This window comes from Brienomyrus brachyistius, chromosome 18 (genome assembly GCF_023856365.1).
Source record: "Brienomyrus brachyistius isolate T26 chromosome 18, BBRACH_0.4, whole genome shotgun sequence".
Lineage (NCBI taxonomy): Eukaryota > Metazoa > Chordata > Actinopteri > Osteoglossiformes > Mormyridae > Brienomyrus > Brienomyrus brachyistius.
The window spans coordinates 16,808,911-16,827,200 of record NC_064550.1 but is presented as its reverse complement, the minus strand read 5'-3'; the positions used below and the strand labels follow the sequence as shown (position 1 = coordinate 16,827,200).

Here is an 18,290-nt window from a genome sequence, read left to right as displayed (position 1 = left end):
CCCGGCCAGCAGGGGCCGCTGTTCAGTTCCCGCGTCGGATCCGGACGAGGGGCGGGCTCTTGGACCGCTGTGATGATGTGGTGCATCTGAGTCCCAATGCTCGGCTTCCGCATGGCTTTCTTTCTGTGATCTGGACGGGGCGGTCTGTTTTACCACCATGTCTGCATCCTGATACTGTATATACACATATATATTTTGTTAACTGTGAAAGTCAAGTACAGCAGCTGGTGTTATCGGTTACCCAGCTTGCATATTCATTCCACCAGTCCAGCACAGTGCGATTCCCTGCTAAACTGGTTCGCTGCACTGGGAATGGAGAATGGATTTTGGGTTATTTGATTTACTTCAGTTACTGGGTGCCTTGGTAGTGATCAGTTTTTTGTTGGTGAGTGGTTTTATTCTGTTAACTTTGCTGGCCAAATGGTGTGCTTGTTATTAAAGGATGAACAGATTTTCCTGGATCACCCGCACTGGGGCCACTGTTTTATGAATGCAGAAATGTCACTTGTCATTTTCGTTTGACACAGTGTAATTGAAATACCGGTGTACTGTCGACTACTTGTTTGACGTCGCAGTTTTGTGTTTTTGACTCCGGTCTTTTCTGCAGATCTTGCTTACAGCACATCTCAGTGCCTCCAAAATGGTCGGATTCAGACGCCACGAAAAGGAGAAATATTTCCTTACCGAAGAAGGCAAAAGGGAAGAATTTCCCTTCCTGCAGACCCCACACTCTCGGGAACTGACGGTGGTTGTGCCCTCTTACAACGAACAGCTGAGACGTGAGTCCTTCCCGTTACTTTCCTTTCGTACAAAGTGTCGAATAAATAGCAAACGGAAATCTTATTTTGCATTTCACTTTATTCTTGTTCTGCATAATGTAATGTTCAGATATGCTACTCGGGCATAATTCAGTATAATATAATCTGTACAATGTAAGAACATTTCCGACAAAGCAAGGCAAAAAAGAATCTCAGACACTTTTTAAAAAAAGTACTAATGCAAGTACTAAACTTGCAAATTGGCATTGTTTTGTATTCTACTCTGTAAAATGATCAATTTCATATGTATATTTATGTCAACTAATGACTAAATTGTTTACTGTATCATGGAACTTTAGTGAACTTGGTGAGTGAAGCCGATTAACTTGATGCTTTTGTTTTGCTCAATCAGTACCTGTGATGATGGAAGAAGCTATGGAATACCTGGAGAACAGACAGGTCTGCAGACTAAACTTATATTAATGTTCTCTTTAGACGCACATTTTTAAAGCAGTGGGTCTAACGTGTGTTTTTGTAAGGTGGTGACATTAGTCGGTGTCATTTCAAAAGACCGGGAACTCTCTGGAGTTTTAAATGAATCTGGGAATGTAGTTTCCTATGATATGGTCAACACTTCCAACCTCAAATTTTATGCTGATGGTAATAAGATGCCAGTAGGTGGCAGTAATGTTAAATATTTGAGCTGTTCAGCACAATGGCGGTTTTTCGTTGCCTTCTTGCAGAAGCAGCAGTCGTCATTCACCTATGAAGTCATTGTGGTTGATGATGGTAGTAAAGATAAGACTACAGAGGTAAACATCAACGATTTTAATCCGTGTGTATATATGTAATTTTTAATCATTTAATTTCAACAATAATTATTTTTTTATTTTAAGAATGAGTTTGTATCCCTAATATTTGATTGTTTTGGTTGCTTTTCATTTAACTTAAAATCTTGTGCCTTATTAAACATCCCAGTTTTTCATGGTTAATACCTGGTCACTTTATAGCTCCTGAGCCAGTAGACTCTTGATTCCCAGATTAGGTTCATATCCACTAGCTTGTCGGGTCAAAGCCCTTTCCCCGTAGGGATAGGACCCCCCGCTTTTAGTCTGGGAGTTTCCTATCTGTGGAACGCTCCGCTTCATGGAGGTTTGGTTCCCCCACCCAGGTGGCCTTGGGATACACTAAGAGGTACGGTGCCAGTAAGGTCAGGGTTCTAACCCTGGTGAAGAACCGTGGCAAGGGTGGCGCTGTGATGATGGTGAGTCCTGTGGTTGTGCTTATCACTGCTGCCATTGGCCTGTTTCTGCTAAGAAAATGTGGTAAATTAACACAACCCATCAAAAGAACCACTGTGCTCTTCTTATGGGCACTTAATTGTTTTGAACTGTATACATTTTACTCAGAAATGTCATCATTTATATTCTCTTCCGCTGTTTGGAGCGTGATCGTGTTTGCATGTCTAAAATCGGCTAAAGCTCTTAATTTTTGCTACTGAGTTTCGGTTAGAATTTACGTGACATAGCAGGCCAGGGAGATTTTTCAGAGGGATTATCTGCCATGTGGTCTTCCATCCTGGTCTCCGCAGGGCACACTGAGCTCTCGGGGGAAGCTCATCTTGATGGCGGATGCAGACGGCGCTACAAAGTTCCCAGACCTGGAGAAGGTGGAGGCTGCACTCCAGGATATCAAGCCAAAACCGGTGGGTCTTACATGCCTGTGTGCGCCACACCACTTTCAGTGCACTGGACACAAGGCTTACCCAGGGAGCAATGACACTGGGATCTGTGCAGCGATTGATTAGCAATGTCTGCCTTGCAGGAGAACATGGCCATTTCCTGTGGATCCAGGGCACATTTGGAGAAGGAGTCTGTAGCTCAGGTATTTAATGCTTGTGTTTGCACAAGCATTTCTGTTCTACATAGTTCATCCCTGAGCTAGAAAATGGGTGTGTAAAATACTAGAGAGGTGTTTTATCAGTTGTTTTATTTGCTAAGCCTCTGTCTTTGATCAGAAGGCCACTGGTTCCAGCCCAGCATCAGCAGAATAGTCACATGTCTGTGGGCTAGTGACAAAATGATGCTTCAAAAACCATTTGCTGTATTTTTGTGACCCCACTAGGTGGAGCTCTCTATACAGAAAAAGGGCACAAAGCATGCCCTAATGCAAGCCAAGAGCACCATCTAGTGGGGCCAAAAAATACAGCAAATGGTTCATGAAGCGTCATTTTGTCCATCATTACCGTGGGCCCTTGAGCAAGGCTCTAAACCCCGAGTCTCAGGACGCCATAGGTGGCTGTCCTTCGCTGAAATCCCCAAGCCTTATCTCATCTGTGTGTGTCCTTGTTGAGAGCAGGGTGGGACAGGAGAAAAGAGAAGTTCTCCACGGGGATCAATAAAGTTGCATTCATTCATTATTATTCAGAAGAATGGTGAATCTTGTCAGTGGGACCTGGTGTCTTGCAATATTTGCGGTAATCCTAGTTTACAGTAACCCTAACCCTAACCCTGAACCTGACCCTGCCCACCACAGCGCTCTGCGTTCCGGACTTTCTTGATGTACGGGTTCCACTTCCTTGTTTGGTTCTTCTGCGTGAGGGGCATCAGGGACACCCAGTGCGGTTTCAAGCTGTTCACCCGAGAAGCTGCTTTGAAGACCTTCTCCATTCTGCACGTGGAGCGCTGGTAGGTGTCCAAAGCTCGGGGTGCTCCCTTTGCAGGAGAGCTGAGCTAAGTTGGTATGGCAGGTATCCTCCTAGTGAAGGGCATGGACTCAGAGGTACATCACGGTGAAGAATTTTATTTCTGTGGGTTTTGGGGAAGGTCGTTTTCATCATCCTCTGTGAAGTGATCGTGTTCCATTTGCTAGCGGTTCTGCGGCAGGTTCTTATCAATAAGTGGCATTTCGGTTAAGGTTTTCTGTCCACCTGTGCTACCAGAACCTTCCGCTGATGGCCACAACACTGAAGAAGTGGCAGCCGGATACCAAGAGCAGTTTAATTTAGCCGTGGGGGTGGTGCAGGATTTACTTTCAGGGACTGCGCTCCACATTGTGACCAAGGCCCTCCCACTCACCTGACAGAGAAATGCAAACTCGCAGCCTCATAGATCCCGTGCCCCAACCCCCACCCAGCCACCTCCCTCCGTTTTGCAAGGGGGGGGGGCACGATTTAAATGTCAAAGAATTTTTTCCGCAGCGGTCCGAGGCTCCGCTCCAATGTCGTGGCAGTGAGGCATGCTTTGAACGTGGCTTTCCATTTGCCGTGGTGATTACAGGGGATCCTCCATGTTTTGATTTAGTGCCACTGTGGTTAACGCACTGGCAGTGCGGCATGAAGTCCCAGTCGGTCAAATTAAATCGCTAAGTACATCGCCATGCACGCGGTTTTTCACTGGCGTGTTTGACGCAAACTCACAATGCACTTAATAGCAAAGTGGCCGTACCCTAGTAAGTAAGCAGACGTGAGCATGCACCGACATGCGTGTTTCTGCTTGTTTACATTTTATGTGTTTTGACAGTTATTTTTACTTAGCAGATGTTTTTGTGACATACAAGTGAGGCAAATAGCACTTTATAAAAATACGGCTGTCGAGGAGTCGACTAGTGCAGGTAGGCTGAGCTTCTAATAAATGCAGAGGTATGATTGTAAGCAGTATGAGAGCAGGAGCTACGCAACAAAAGAAATATCCGGCTAGTAGAGGAATTCCTGGAACAGATGGGTCTTCAGCCGTTTCTTGAAGGTGGTTCAGCAGCTCATTCCATGATCGGGGGAACCACACATGTGAAACATGGAGAGACTGTGTGTAGTATCAGTGGCACTGATGTTTTGCAGGGCTTTCGATGTGGAGCTCCTGTACATCGCCCAGTGCTTAAAGATCCCCATTGCAGAGGTGGCGGTGAACTGGACGGAGATTGAAGGTGGGTAACGGATAACTGCCCTCCCTCCAGGAGGAACGGAATCTGTCTGAAAGGTGATGCTCCTTTTATCTATCCGCACTGGAGTTAGATATACAGGGTCTGGGCGTACAGCCAATTTGCACATTTCCAGTAGTTCACATCTGTGTATGCATTCTTTCTGGGGGCCTAATCTGTGGTGTTACTAGAAATGTAGGCCTCCTGACAAAATTGGGTCACTGGCTTGGGTTGGCATTTTAAAGAAATACTGGCCCCACTTGTATATAATTTGCTTCAGTAGCTCCTGGGAGTTTTAATGTTCTGAGGGCAGAAGGAAAAATTATTGGTTCTCTCTCTGAACCAATCAGATTGTAGAGGAGGCGGGGCCAACATATCTAATTGGTTGGTCCCACCTCCTCTACAATCTGATTGGTTCAGAGAGACAACCTATTATTTTTCCTTCTGCCCTCAGGACATGTTTGTATAAGTAGAACTCCCATGCGTGCCTCAGTAGGTTTTGCCAGGTGGGCCCCCAACTATGGGTTTTGGGGTCCTTATAAAGTGCTGGGCCCCCTGAATCTGCCAAGGTACCTTTGCCCATGGGCCTGATACACCAAACGCGCGGAGAGAACAAACGTCTGGTTGAGGCAGACAGACATGTAGGGCCAGAGAGGACGTACTATTTTGGTACCTGTCCACAGTATGTGGCTGTTGCCACGTTACGGTTTCTTTGATGTGGTCGCCGTGACGATGGCCAGTTCACACCCCATGTCTGGCCGCTTGTTCCCAGGGTCCAAGCTGGTGCCGTTCTGGAGCTGGCTGCAGATGGGGAGGGACCTGGTGTTCATCCGCCTGCGCTACCTAACCGGTGTCTGGAAGTTGCAGTCCCAGAAGAAAGCCGACTAGACGCAAAATGCAGCCGTGTGCATGGTGGCACTGTGGATGCAGATGCACGCCCATCCATTGTTACATGCGGTTTTAATGCTGTGTCCGACACAATGACTGGTGTCCGTGGGGTGTGATAGAACGTGATGGACACGTAGTGCTATCAATGAATTTTTTTTTTTTTATTTTATTTTATATTCTGATTTTGGTCACTTGCATTGTAGATGCCATGTTTCAATTTTATTTGGATTTAAAGAGGTTTTCCTCACTGAATTAACTGAGGGTAACCTTAAAACAATTTAGTTGGAAAAATACAGAAAAACAAATTTAATGTTGTGTGTGTTTGCACTGTTTTTAATGCTATATTACTTTTATGCACTTAGCAGACACTTTTGTCCAAAGAGACATACAGGATCCAACTGTATCCCAAGAGCAACTGATGCTAAGGGCCTACGTCTGCCCAGAAATGCTGCGGTCACATGACTTTTCCCCCAGAGCTGCGCCTGAAAATGCGACGTGCATCATCCTGCGATAGTAAATGTTATGTGAGCCAGTGTGTGAGGCATGCGATGCTGTTGCTGTTGGCCGTGTGCATTGAACAGTGAGATTTATCATGCAACGCCTTGAGGTATCTCACCGGTCAGCTGCAGGATTGCATGTCAAAATTAGATTTTTACATATTTTGTAAGTTATGTTTGATATGCATCTACACAAAGCTAAATATCTTATGTGAAACAGCAGACGTGATATTGGTCGATGCATGTCTTACTAATTTAAGCATTTAAGGGCCAACTAGGTTTATGATTGAAAACTGTTACCAAGAGGGCTGCAGTGACAAGCCCCCCAAGTAACCGGGGGGACTGACCCCATTCACGGGGAGCACGTGCGCTGTCTCATTATATTACAGTAAAGAGACTCCTTGGACTGGAACGCAGATGAGTGAAGTAAACAGTCATCGAGTATAAATCTAATGAAATAATGTTCAGCAAGACAAAACACCAAATTAATATGTCGTTAATGTTTTTTTTTTAATTACCACTTTCATATTTGCATATCAAAAGGAGTTTCTCATTCTTTCCGAGCACAAGGCCCGGCTATTAAACGTTTCTCATGTCGGCGCCCTGGGGGTGGCGGGGGAGCTAATCCTCGTTTCATCTGTATGTTTCGCCAATTTTCCCGGACGCCGATCAGGTTCGCGTCTGTGCGGCGGCCCATTGGCGTTTCCCTGCTGCAGTCCATCTCCTATCTGAACCCGCACTGGCCGAGAAGCCCGGAATTAGACCTGCGTCTGCAGTCAATACAATATCATTGTTTCAATGGCGTTGCGTTTTGCACATGCATCCTGGAATACTGATGCACCTATTTATGAGGAACTTTTAAAACGGTTGGGTGCAGTATTCTCTGTGCTTTCAATTCGGAACAAGTCAGAAGAAGCATTTCTATTTTAATATACGAGGTGCCGTTATAATTTGTTGTTTTCTTGTGCAATTTTGAGGTCTAGCGAAGACTCTAAACCTAATAATGTGGATGTTTTTGTGGGCTGTTCAGTACCCTGGGGAGTATATCCTGTTTGTCCTCTCCTGTCTGTCTCTGTGCCAGGAAGTCATTCTCTTTCTTTCTCTCCTTCTCTTCATATCTTTTTCTCATTCCTAGACCCCGTTCCCTGGGTATTGTGTGTTGATATTTATGATTTTTAAATATTTTGTTTCCTGTTGGCGACGCGCGGCACCTAAACTTGCTGCGCGTTTGATCCAGACAAATAATCTCTTGCGGTGGAGACTAAATAAAATGCACCTTGTTCTGTTCGACGTCGCGCGTACAGACGTTTTACAACCTTGTGCTTTACTTAACATGTCACTTTGTGATATCACTGTATGCTATGCACACTGTGATTTTTTTTTCTTAATTTCCAGGGGTCGGCATTCGCGTACCCCGTATTCGAAATGCATTGTTTCGTTCCTTCCCAGTTGTTCTCGAATGTGAAAATGTCAAAGTCCCAGACTGTGTGTCGCCAGCCAGACTTGCGTCATTAACTGGACCAGTCACTGCACACTCAGGATCGAAATGTATCCATCCGCAGTGAGCGGACGGGCCCCGCGGAGATCGATATTCCCGGCGGTCTGGTTCCCGGGAGCCGAGGAAAGCGCTTCTGCTGCAGCCGGCATGAGCGCGGCAGCGTTATTTGGGCTTCTGGACCGAGTCGGGACCCCTGTATCCAGCCCCCCAGCCCCCACCTGCAACAGTTTATCTAGAAGTGAACAGAATGCGGGGAAATTGTAACAGGTAGCTGAGAGTGGCTTGCAAAACATATCAGAGTAAAGGATATCTGGCTATTATCTCTCAAGATTGTTATTTGTAAACATTTTTTTCTTATTGTAAGCTATAGTTCACACTGTGAAATACAAACAAATCTTCGGAAATGCCTAAATTCCTGATTATTACCAAATCAGTTTGATTTATTGGTAATTTTACTTGTTTTGTATTGAGAGTTTGGCATAGTATTCTAATCAGAGTGATATTACATAACAGACAAGGCGCTTGTCAAATTACACGAGTGAATGACTATTGGCCCTTTAGTCCGGCGGGGTTAAATCGTGACCCACCCCAAAACTGCCCTCAAGTTACCTGCCTTGCATATATACGCCGTAAAACGGCTAATTGTCGCGTAGGAAACTCTTTGTATGGAACCGCTTTAGTTCTCATGGACGGACAATTAAATTATTTTTATTATTGACGCTGTAAAGTATTTTTTTTTTGCTGGTGAATATAAACTCATTGTCATCGCCAGCGCAAGATGAATGTATCGAACCCAAACTTACTCAGTGTTTGCTATTTATAGTTTTATTAAACTACTGTAAACGGTGGGCAGAACAGGTGCGCTAGTCAGCTCTTTCATTTCGCAATATAAGCACATTTGAATAAAAAGAGATAAATAAAAACACAACAAACACTAGAATAGGTATAACAGCGTGTTGATGGGCAAGCGCTCCTTCCCGGCACGCAGATCATATTAATTAAGGGAGCGTCGCGTCTCAGCCTCCGCTGGACTAGAGCGCCGAGGTCCTGGGCGCGATCCAGAGGCAGCGGATGAATTCCGCACGAAGGCGCTGAGGCTCCAGCCTGGCTGACGCCGGGGTTGTGCCGCTGCTCTGGCTGCTTTGCGAGCAGAGGCTCCACACCTCCAGACGCGGACAGCTAAGCGGAGGCGGCTGCGTCTGGTGAAGCACGCAAGGTAAGGGGCGAGAACTCTCCGGAATGGAGGTGGACGTTTCTCTCTGTGTTGTCACATGTACATTTTTTCTGTTAATGCACAGGTATATAATTGTTCTTGTGGCTTTAAAACATTAATTTTTTTAACGGTAGATTTTTTTTTCTTGACATCGTATATTTCAGAAAGTTTTATTAGGAAAAATTACAGCGAGCCATTTCGATTGTGATCTTACTTTTCTTTTCGACTTTTATATTTGTATTATATTTATATCTATGCTTAATATCTAGCCTATCAATAAAAAATGTACAGATATGTATAGAGAGTATAACCTAAAGTTAATTCCCGTAAAACAATATAATCAAACAGTATATTAATTTTCTGCAGGAAATGTAATATAATAACTTGCAGCTGTAAATGTCATTGTGGAACAGCGTGGTAAGGCCCGCTTCTCCGGTAAGCGCGGCTCTGCCGCACGGACGCGCCATGTGCGGTTGGTACCTGATCCCGTTCGCATCTCAAGGTGTTTCGTGTCAGCAGACCGAGTAGCTCGGCCCGTTTTCTCAAGTCGCCGCGTTCCGGGCTGTATGGAGCGGAAACGCGCCTGTTTGCTTTGCGGGGGTGTCCCGATAGCGAAGTAATAGGTGATTAAGCCTATCTGAGTGGGTAGACTGGCCGACGCCAGTTTCATAAAGAGGAAAATGAGAACGGAACAGAAGTACTGATGCCGCACTGAAGTGAACGCCTGTTTTCATTTTGTGCCAAGAAAAGTAAATCCTTCGGAATTACCACTTTATTTGCAAGACGAAGCGCACTGCGTTTATGCAATTTTTTTCTTTACATTATTTGAAGCACTTGGATGTGTTTGTTTGGACTTGTAAAAGACGACTCTGCTTTTCTTAGAGGATTTAACTTGCGTGCTTAAATTATAAAGAGGTTTTGTCTTGGCAGAGTAGTGTATAGGAGTTTTTTTTTTCATAGAAATTCACATTGAGGTACCTATCGCTTGCAGTGTCAGTCCACTTTAGGTCAGTAGTAAGCGGTGGCTGATATGAGGATCTTAAAAAAGTCGATATTAGAGGATGCCTGATGTCCGCTGGTGGAAAGCAGACCTCTTTGGACTGAATGTGAAATCAAAAGTTTATGTTACCTCACTGCCTTATTAATAAAGTACAGTAGAGGGGGAGGGGGCTACTGCACATGTGCGTTTGATGCCTGGGTCGACAAAATTCCACCGAGAGTTGCCTGTCGGTGTGGGTGCGAATAAAATCCCAACTCCACAGTGGAACGGAAGGTTTGCAGTGTGTAAGAGAACAAGAGACAACTTGGTCTCTCACCACTGTCCGTTAAAGGCAATAGATCGCGGCTAGTTGGGGGGGGGGGGGGGGGGGGTTAATTAAGGGGGTGGGACATGAGGTGTTGCAAAAAGGTTTTGGCAAGTGGTGATTTTCCGAATCAGCGACAGCACAGGCGCGGTGGCAGCTGGTTCATGACAAAGTGTGCAGCAGAACTACAGCGTTTGGAGCAGTTTTGTCTGTAGGTTATAGGTAAAAATGATCGTTATCAGGTGCGTGAGTGAATAGGGGCTTTCGGAGCGGGGCATGGTGGGACCCCCCAATATTTAATTTGGATTCTTTCAGTTGCTCAATAATTAGAGCTTTGTTTTAAATGATTAAGTTGTGTGTCCCCAATATCAAACTATTGTACACTGCTGAGTAAAGTGTGTAAGACCCCTGGTTGTAGTGTGTGCGTGTCTTTGCTCGTCTGATGATCAAATATCAGGCTCAGCACAAACTTTCTTGGTTTGTTGGGAAATTGACTCATTATTGGAAACCCTCCCCATCATTGATCTCTGTTCCAACCCCTCCCCCCCCCCCCCCCACTCTCTCACCCTGTGCCAGATTTTTCAGGAATTCCAGTACATCTTCAGTCACTTTTCAGTCACAGATTCTCCGGATTTCCAGGGAAGCGCCGCTCTCCTCTCAGTAGACACACAAACGCCAAGCCCCCCGCCGCCACCCCCCGGGACCATCACCATGCACTCCACCACCTCCATCACCTCCCTGTTCTCCTTCACCAGCCCGGCGGTAAAGCGCCTGCTGGGCTGGAAGCAAGGCGACGAGGAGGAGAAATGGGCCGAGAAGGCCGTGGACTCCCTGGTGAAGAAGCTGAAGAAGAAGAAGGGGGCCATGGAGGAGCTGGAGCGCGCCCTCAGCTGCCCGGGGCAGCCCAGCAAGTGCGTGACCATCCCCCGTTCGCTGGACGGCCGGCTGCAGGTCTCGCACCGCAAAGGCTTGCCGCATGTCATTTACTGCCGCGTGTGGCGCTGGCCCGACCTGCAGTCCCACCACGAGCTCAAGGCCCTCGACTGCTGCGAGTTCCCCTTCGGCTCCAAGCAGAAGGAAATCTGCATCAACCCCTACCACTACCGGCGCGTGGAGACGCCAGGTAGCCTCCGTTTTGGCGGTCGCCTCATAGATTTTTTTCCAATAAATAGTGGGCAGGGGTGACCTGTGACTCAGTGGGTAGGTTATTGTGGTTGTGATCAGAAGGTTGCTGGTTTAAATCCCAGGGTTGGCTGAAAGATTTCACAGTTGGGCCCGTGAGCAAGGCTGACCCTAACCCCTAATTACTCCAGGGACTGCCTGACCCTAACGGGACTGGAGAGTCGAGTTGTCTGTCTTACAGCAATAGTAGCCTCAGAGACTCAAATTACTGGCCTCCTCATTAGGAAATTGTGTCACTTGTCGCCATGCCACATACTGTCTTTACACTATTCCTCAAAGCAGGAAGTGCACGCAACTCATTCCTGGGTGTTTTTCCCACTGTCTTTTTTTCCTCTTGTGTCACCCCCGGTGTTCAGTACTGCCCCCTGTGTTGGTCCCGCGACACAGCGAGTTCAACCCCCAGCACAGCCTGCTGGCCAAGTTCCGCAGCGCCTCCCTCCACAGCGAGCCGCTCATGCCACAGAACGCCACCTATCCGGACTCCTTCCCGCCGCACCCTTGCGCCGCCTACTCATCTTCCCCGGCCGGCTCCCTCACACAGTCTCCCAGCACGATCAGCTACCCAAACTCGCCAGGGAGTGCGGCTGAGCCGGGGAGCCCTTACCAGGTGACAGGTACGCTGGCCAGCGGCAGAAACTAGCGGAAAGTCTGACTTTTAATCTGCGGAGCCCGCGTTTGGGGGGAGGTGCCGTTTAGGCATTGCCGGGACATGAGGTCACGCTTCAGTCATATGAGAAGCACTACTGTCAGATATCCATTGTCATCACCACCACCCCCCTCCCCCCACAGCTGAAACACCACCACCACCCTACAGCATGGCAGATACGCCCGAGGACGTGAAGCCGAGTGACTCTTCCAACAAACTGGTCTTCTCTGCACCCCACAGAGGTGAGATGTCACAAGTCTCCTATTCAGACCCCGCAGAAAATCACAGGGACGATTCTGAAGGTGACCTGGTCCCCTTGTGTGTCCTTAGTGTGTGCAAATGAAATTAGGCTCCCAACCCTCAACAACTGGCAGCCTATTCTCAGTGTCGGGCATTTCAGGTCCAGAAGCTACAGATCCAGACCAGGATTTTATTTCTACTGAACAGCTGAGTACTTTGTGACTGTGACTCTTTATGCTGAACTGGCTGGCAGAAACAAAATACTGGTCTGGATTTGAAGCTACTAGACCCGAAATGTCCAACTCTGCTTGTTGTAATGGATGTCACAGTGTACATGTAAAAACCTTTTTTTTATCCTTTTCGACCTGCTCATGTATAGCTGATTCACTCTTTGTCGTCCTCCAGAGCAAAGTGCGATACATGCGTGAGCTACTAACGCCTCCATTTTTAATGCCATGAGTCGTCCCATAGATATGACGTTTTTTGTTGTGAGTGACGTAGTTGACCCGTGTAAAAACGTATCAATGTGCGCATGCATGACGTTTCGGAGGACCGATACGTTCACATTACAGTCAGATACCGGTCACTTGAAGTTATAAATGTGAACCGTCAAGACAGACGAATCCGATCTGAGCAAAAAATCGGAATTGAACGATGTGGCTGGCAGTGTGAACGTGGCCAAGAAGTTACCTGACAATTTAACATTCCTGTGACCCTGACCTGGTCAGTTTGACAGATGGAGGATGGATATTTCAAAAATGATATTTTTGTGTAAACCCTGTGAAAAAGGTAAGTGTCCATGTTACATTAAGGGCAGATGTGTGACCTTTGACCTCTGGGCCCACAGACCTGCGGCCAGTATGCTACGAGGAGCCCGAGTACTGGTGCTCGGTAGCGTACTACGAACTCAACAACCGCGTGGGGGAGACTTTCCAGGCCTCGTCGCGGAGCATCCTGGTGGACGGCTTCACCGACCCCTCCAACAATAAGAGTCGCTTCTGCCTCGGTCTGCTTTCCAACGTCAACCGCAACTCCACCATTGAACACACACGCAGGCATATTGGCAAAGGTGGGTGCTCTGCCTCGTACTGACCCCCTCGACCGGGGGCCAGGGTCGTGTCTGGAGCAGATGGGGAAGGTGAGAATAGAGGCGACTAGATAAAGAGGATGATAGTGGGTGTCATGTGACTGAGGGGAAAATATTCGCACTGTCTGTATTTTGGCTTTTTAATGGTTGAACAGAGCTGCCATGGAGATGAATTCCTTGTGGGGAGGAAGGGGATGGGGGGGCATCGTGATGTCATGATTCACACAGGTCTGCCAGGCATGGGAAAGTTTGCTGTCTGTCTGCTCATTTGCGCACGTCTACTGAATTAAAACTTGAGGCACCAGGCACGCAGGACCGCTTGACTGCCTGAGCACAGTTCATAAGTCCCAAGTTAATCTGGGTAACGTAGCGAGATTTTACCGATACCGATATTAAACAGCACCTACTGGCCTAATTTTCACAGATGTCGGTATGCTTAGTAATTATGGTGCGTTCCATTTGAACTGGAAAGTTGGAAAGTCAGAATTTCCAAGTTCCTAGTTGGAAATTTCAACTATAACGCTCCCTGAAGTCAGACTTTCAACTCGGAAAGTCGGAAGAGACCTCTACAGCTCCGGCCCCTAACCCTAACAATAAGAGTTGTGGGAGTTAAGTGTCTTATATGTGTCTCATTATATCAGTCATACACACAGTATAGTCCAACCTATTTGTGGACAGTGATTTTATGCACAAAATACCACACAATGCATTGTTATCAACTGGTAGTGCGAACAACGAACCAGGCTAGAACTGGTATTGCTACTGGCTATTGGCAGTTGGAACGCAGTGAACTCTAGCGTGACGTCATTCCCAGCTTCTGAGCTAAGTGGAAGCTGCCATTACTTTCACTGTTATTCTCTTTAAAACTACAATACTCATATTCAACCATGTACTTCTGTGTCGTCCAAACTTCACTTTTCACCCTCAAAACCGAAGCAGTGTGCTGGGCATGTGGCAGACAGACATTACGGGTCCCTTTGCCAAATTCCAGTAAGGCAAGGATGGCGATTTAGCGCCTAAAAAGGATGCAGTATCGATTGATCGGTCATAATTTGGCTTCAGCGAGAAACATACTGACCTCAACTAAGTGAAATGTAAACTCTGTCAAAAACTGATGTCTGCAAGTAGGAGTAACACAAGCCACATGTTCTATTCCTTAATGCATGACCGTGTTTATGATAAGAACAATTAATTGCATTACTATTAGGATTGCACTTTTAAGCAAAACAAATAAAGTTCTAGTTTTCTTAAAATGTTCAGTTGATGTTTGAACTAATGTTCTATTACTATGTACTACATAAATATTGGCAGTAATGTTTATAAACAATCAAGGAATGTTACAAATTTAAAACACTGAACAATTAAATAAGTAACTGGAGCAGCAGTTGAAGTTCTGCAGTCTCTAAAAATTGGACGTATTTCCACCATTTTGGATACCAGTGTATGAAATGTTCATTAGCAGATCCAGCTTTAACGATTAAGCATGTCTAAATAATTTTATCCCATTTTGAAGCATAATCGTATGCATACTGTATTACTGACTATTCGTTTTCAGGGATCTGTGACGATGTTCTAGATTTTGCTGGGTTAAAAAAAATATTGTTTTTATTGACACAAATATTTGTAAATATTATGATATTGATTTTAGGTCATGTCATCCACTCCAAGTGCCAAGTTGTGCGGATGATTTTTAAATCATCTGCTTTATTTGTAAAAGATGATTGAACACATTCCAGGATTCTCTCTCTCTCCTTTGGAGGAAGTGACCACTGTTTACTGGGTCTTGTGGTTGCGGAAGTAAATCTATCCATGCAGTCTTGAAAGCATCCAGCTGGATATGTTTATATTCCCCCTTAACAGCCGGGGACTGCTTTACTGCCATTTAATAATTAGCCTCAATCCTGCTACCTCGGGGACCGTTTCCGATGAACTCTCATCTGTGGCGAATCTATCTTTGAGCGACTTTGTAATTGACCTTTAAGTGGTGAATGTCGTATGAGGATTCAGCAGAGCAGGGCTTGCAGCTACGGTCTTTGTGCCACTCGCTGTCACTTCCTGACTGCATTTGGAGTGAGAATATGCGGCCTCATCCAAGCGATGCATTTCTGAGTTCTTTCTCAATCTGTGCAGTTCCACTGGTCTGCTTAGCTGTCCTAATTGTGGCAGGTTTTTATAGCCACACATGTGGTGATAAATGTAGAAAATAAATACATAAATAAATAGGTTTTGTTTCCATCCATTTTATTATTAGTCATTTTCTTGGTAATAACTCGCTTACTGGTAATGTACAAATTGTGAACAAAGCATGAACAAACTTGATAGAAGATGCATCACAGTTCATTAATGAACAAACATGACATCAGTATTTGACTTACGTTATTCATGACTTGTTCCTTCAGTAGTTCACAAGGGTTTACAGAATTAACAGATACAGTGACAAATATAGTAACTGCTTCATTCATTGCATGATTCATTAATGATGAATTAACACGAGATCAGAATGTAACTAAGATTTAGTTTGTGGTTAATACTTAAATAATAGCATAATATGACATTATTTGTGCCCTGTAAAGTTCTACCATTATTACCATTCCTATTTTTGTAATGCACATTTTTGGCAGCATTGCAAACATCACCCTAAGCCCCTCCCCCTGCCCGACCCCCACACCCAGGTGTGCACCTGTACTACGTGGGAGGTGAGGTCTACGCCGAGTGCCTCAGCGACAGCAGCATCTTCGTGCAGAGCCGCAACTGCAACTACCAGCACGGCTTCCATGCCACCACCGTCTGCAAGATCCCCAGCGGCTGCAGCCTCAAGATCTTCAACAACCAGCTGTTTGCGCAGCTGCTCTCGCAGTCGGTCAACCACGGCTTCGAGGTGGTCTACGAACTCACCAAGATGTGCACCATCCGCATGAGCTTCGTCAAGGTGAGAAGCCACTGGCACGCCGCAGAACCTCACAATCGCAGGGTTAGGGTTGCAGGGGTGCGGGATGGTCAACCTGCCTGACATATTTAACCTGATTTTCCTCACTGAAGGTGTAGCAAGTTCACCTTTTCATGCTCCTCAAGTCACCATATATATATATAGCCTTCTAAAAAAAATAATCAGTGCTTTAAATGTTTGCATAACCGTAATGGAGTGGTGAAGGTGTAGTCTGCTGCTTGGCACGTACCCCTGCAAGGTTTAACCTCTCAAGCTTACTGATCAGAGTTCGGGAGATCCTGGCACTATCAGATAACAGACACATTCCCACCTAGCCCTGTGGACCAATGAAGTGGACGGGTCGCGTTCTGGGCCGCGACATCACATCCGACTGAGGGCCCAAATAGAATTTCTACTGTGTGTTGCTGTGGTAACAGAATCTGGTGGTATTTTGATACTGGGGCGCACACACAAACTGAAGTGCGAGCCAAGGCACATGGTGGAGATTTAATGAGTCTCCGGTTACAGTGCACGTCACCAAGCCCTCAGAGAGGACCACTGCGTCCTGTCCACTGGGGCGCGAACCGGCTTTGCGGACCCTATCAATCCCGCTGCAGAGGGCACTGATTTAGGGAGACATTCAACTTCCTGCCTGGTCCTGCCCGTGATTGGTGCTGGGGCCTTGAAATGCAGACAAGTAACACTGCGGTGTCCTTGTTTATTTTTTCCTCTCCACCCCATTCAACGAACACTTCACAGGGCTGGGGAGCCGAGTACCACCGGCAGGACGTCACCAGCACCCCCTGCTGGGTGGAGATCCACCTGCACGGCCCTCTCCAATGGCTGGACAAAGTTCTTACCCAAATGGGTTCCCCACACAATCCCATCTCCTCTGTGTCTTAACAGTGAAGGTGTGAGCAGTGTGGGGGTCAGAGGTGACCGCAGGAGAAAACGAAGCGAAAGCCGCAGCACGGATCCTCACGCGCTGCGATTTCACATCTTACAAGGGAAAAGGTCACAGTAACTCGTTGGAGAAATGGTTGCACGACCCTTTTTGGGTCTGCTCAACCATGTCAGAAACTTAGTGCTTTTCAGGAAGGTTTACTGCACAGACATCAGGGATGTCCTTGAACAGGTGACATCAGGAAGGTCACCGTCAGAACGGTGGAATTTACACCTAGGCGATAATAAGGACAAATTCTTGGTCGTTTAATTTCATCCGCAGCTAACGCATGCAACATTTAGCCTAAGCACATTAGTTAGTTTTTCTGGGATACTTCACATAAAGTGGCTTGCTTGGTTTGGTTGTTTTTTTTTATATAAACCTTTATGTAGCTCTTTAGTCCTTTGCTCCCAGATATGTTGTAAAATCTATTATTTTTCCAGTGTGTGTGAATGTGTGTAAAACGCCCAGCTTCACAGCAAATTGCAGACAGGGTCCCAAGACATTTTCCCCGTCCTGCTAACGTAGAAATGCGTTAGCAAAGATGTCCCTGCATCGCGTCGCCGCATCCACAAACTGCTGTCCTTAGAAGAGTTTTATCTCGGAGGCAGTGCGCTTTGCTTGATCTGCTTTATTACATGGGCACCAACTCCAGACATTATGGCTGCTGGTCCTGTAAGATGGCACTGAGGAGCTGGAGAAGCCAGCAGCTTTCTAATGGACCGTGGAGGAACATAAGGAGTTTCAGAATGCTCGGGCCCTCGGATCGTGCCATTTTCCATGGACAGGTCCGTTCACGGACAATCGACAGTTTCACTTGAGATTTGAGGTATGTTACTGACTAGAAAAATCCCTAAAAAAATAAATCACAGAACTGAGGAATTTCTCACCCCCCAAACATAGGACTACCCATTCATACTTCTACAGCATGTCCTGTCCCTCACATCACGCAAGAACAGTATAAAATAGAGATCTGCTAGCGTTGTTTGTTCTGTTTGCTGTAGCTACTTGTGGTCTGTCTTACACTAAAGCATTTTAAAGCAAATAGTCGTCTAAGCCATTTCAGTTCGATCCGAACTTTCTCCATGCAAACAAAACACAGGACTGCCGAGCAGGGCACAGTGATTCAGCTTCGGCTAAATGCTCGCGGCCTCTGGATTTATTCAGTAACACAGAAGAATGACGATATAACA

General features: G+C 46.2%; 2 protein-coding genes across 2 annotated transcripts; both read left to right on the top strand.

The window, feature by feature from the left end:
• Nucleotides 1–48: 48 nt before the first annotated feature.
• alg5 (ALG5 dolichyl-phosphate beta-glucosyltransferase) lies at nucleotides 49–5,871 on the top strand. Its single transcript, XM_048983101.1, has 10 exons — nucleotides 49–385; nucleotides 608–779; nucleotides 1,171–1,217; nucleotides 1,502–1,570; nucleotides 1,930–2,022; nucleotides 2,350–2,463; nucleotides 2,583–2,642; nucleotides 3,294–3,445; nucleotides 4,594–4,679; nucleotides 5,446–5,871. Exons 1-10 carry the CDS (start codon nucleotides 320–322, stop codon nucleotides 5,559–5,561), a joined length of 975 nt encoding a protein of 324 aa, XP_048839058.1. The 5' UTR covers nucleotides 49–319; the 3' UTR covers nucleotides 5,562–5,871.
• Nucleotides 5,872–6,018: 147 nt separating this feature from the next.
• Nucleotides 6,019–18,142, top strand: smad9 (SMAD family member 9). The gene is made up of 7 exons (XM_048983100.1): nucleotides 6,019–8,772; nucleotides 10,650–11,196; nucleotides 11,612–11,869; nucleotides 12,045–12,143; nucleotides 12,989–13,210; nucleotides 15,901–16,157; nucleotides 16,914–18,142. Exons 2-7 carry the CDS (start codon nucleotides 10,785–10,787, stop codon nucleotides 17,055–17,057), a joined length of 1,392 nt encoding a protein of 463 aa, XP_048839057.1. The 5' UTR covers nucleotides 6,019–8,772; nucleotides 10,650–10,784; the 3' UTR covers nucleotides 17,058–18,142.
• The last annotated feature ends 148 nt before the right edge of the window (nucleotides 18,143–18,290 follow it).

Excerpts from the sequence above, each read along its gene's own strand:
- alg5 (XM_048983101.1), top strand. The coding sequence starts at position 320 with ATGGATTTTGGGTTATTTGATTTACTTCAGTTACTGGGTGCCTTGGTA. Across the intron at positions 1,218-1,501 it reads AATACCTGGAGAACAGACAG|AAGCAGCAGTCGTCATTCAC; the intron begins GTCTGCAGACTA and ends GCCTTCTTGCAG. Across the intron at positions 2,643-3,293 it reads AGAAGGAGTCTGTAGCTCAG|CGCTCTGCGTTCCGGACTTT; the intron begins GTATTTAATGCT and ends TGCCCACCACAG.
- smad9 (XM_048983100.1), top strand. The coding sequence starts at position 10,785 with ATGCACTCCACCACCTCCATCACCTCCCTGTTCTCCTTCACCAGCCCG. Across the intron at positions 12,144-12,988 it reads CTTCTCTGCACCCCACAGAG|ACCTGCGGCCAGTATGCTAC; the intron begins GTGAGATGTCAC and ends CTGGGCCCACAG. Across the intron at positions 16,158-16,913 it reads TCCGCATGAGCTTCGTCAAG|GGCTGGGGAGCCGAGTACCA; the intron begins GTGAGAAGCCAC and ends AACACTTCACAG.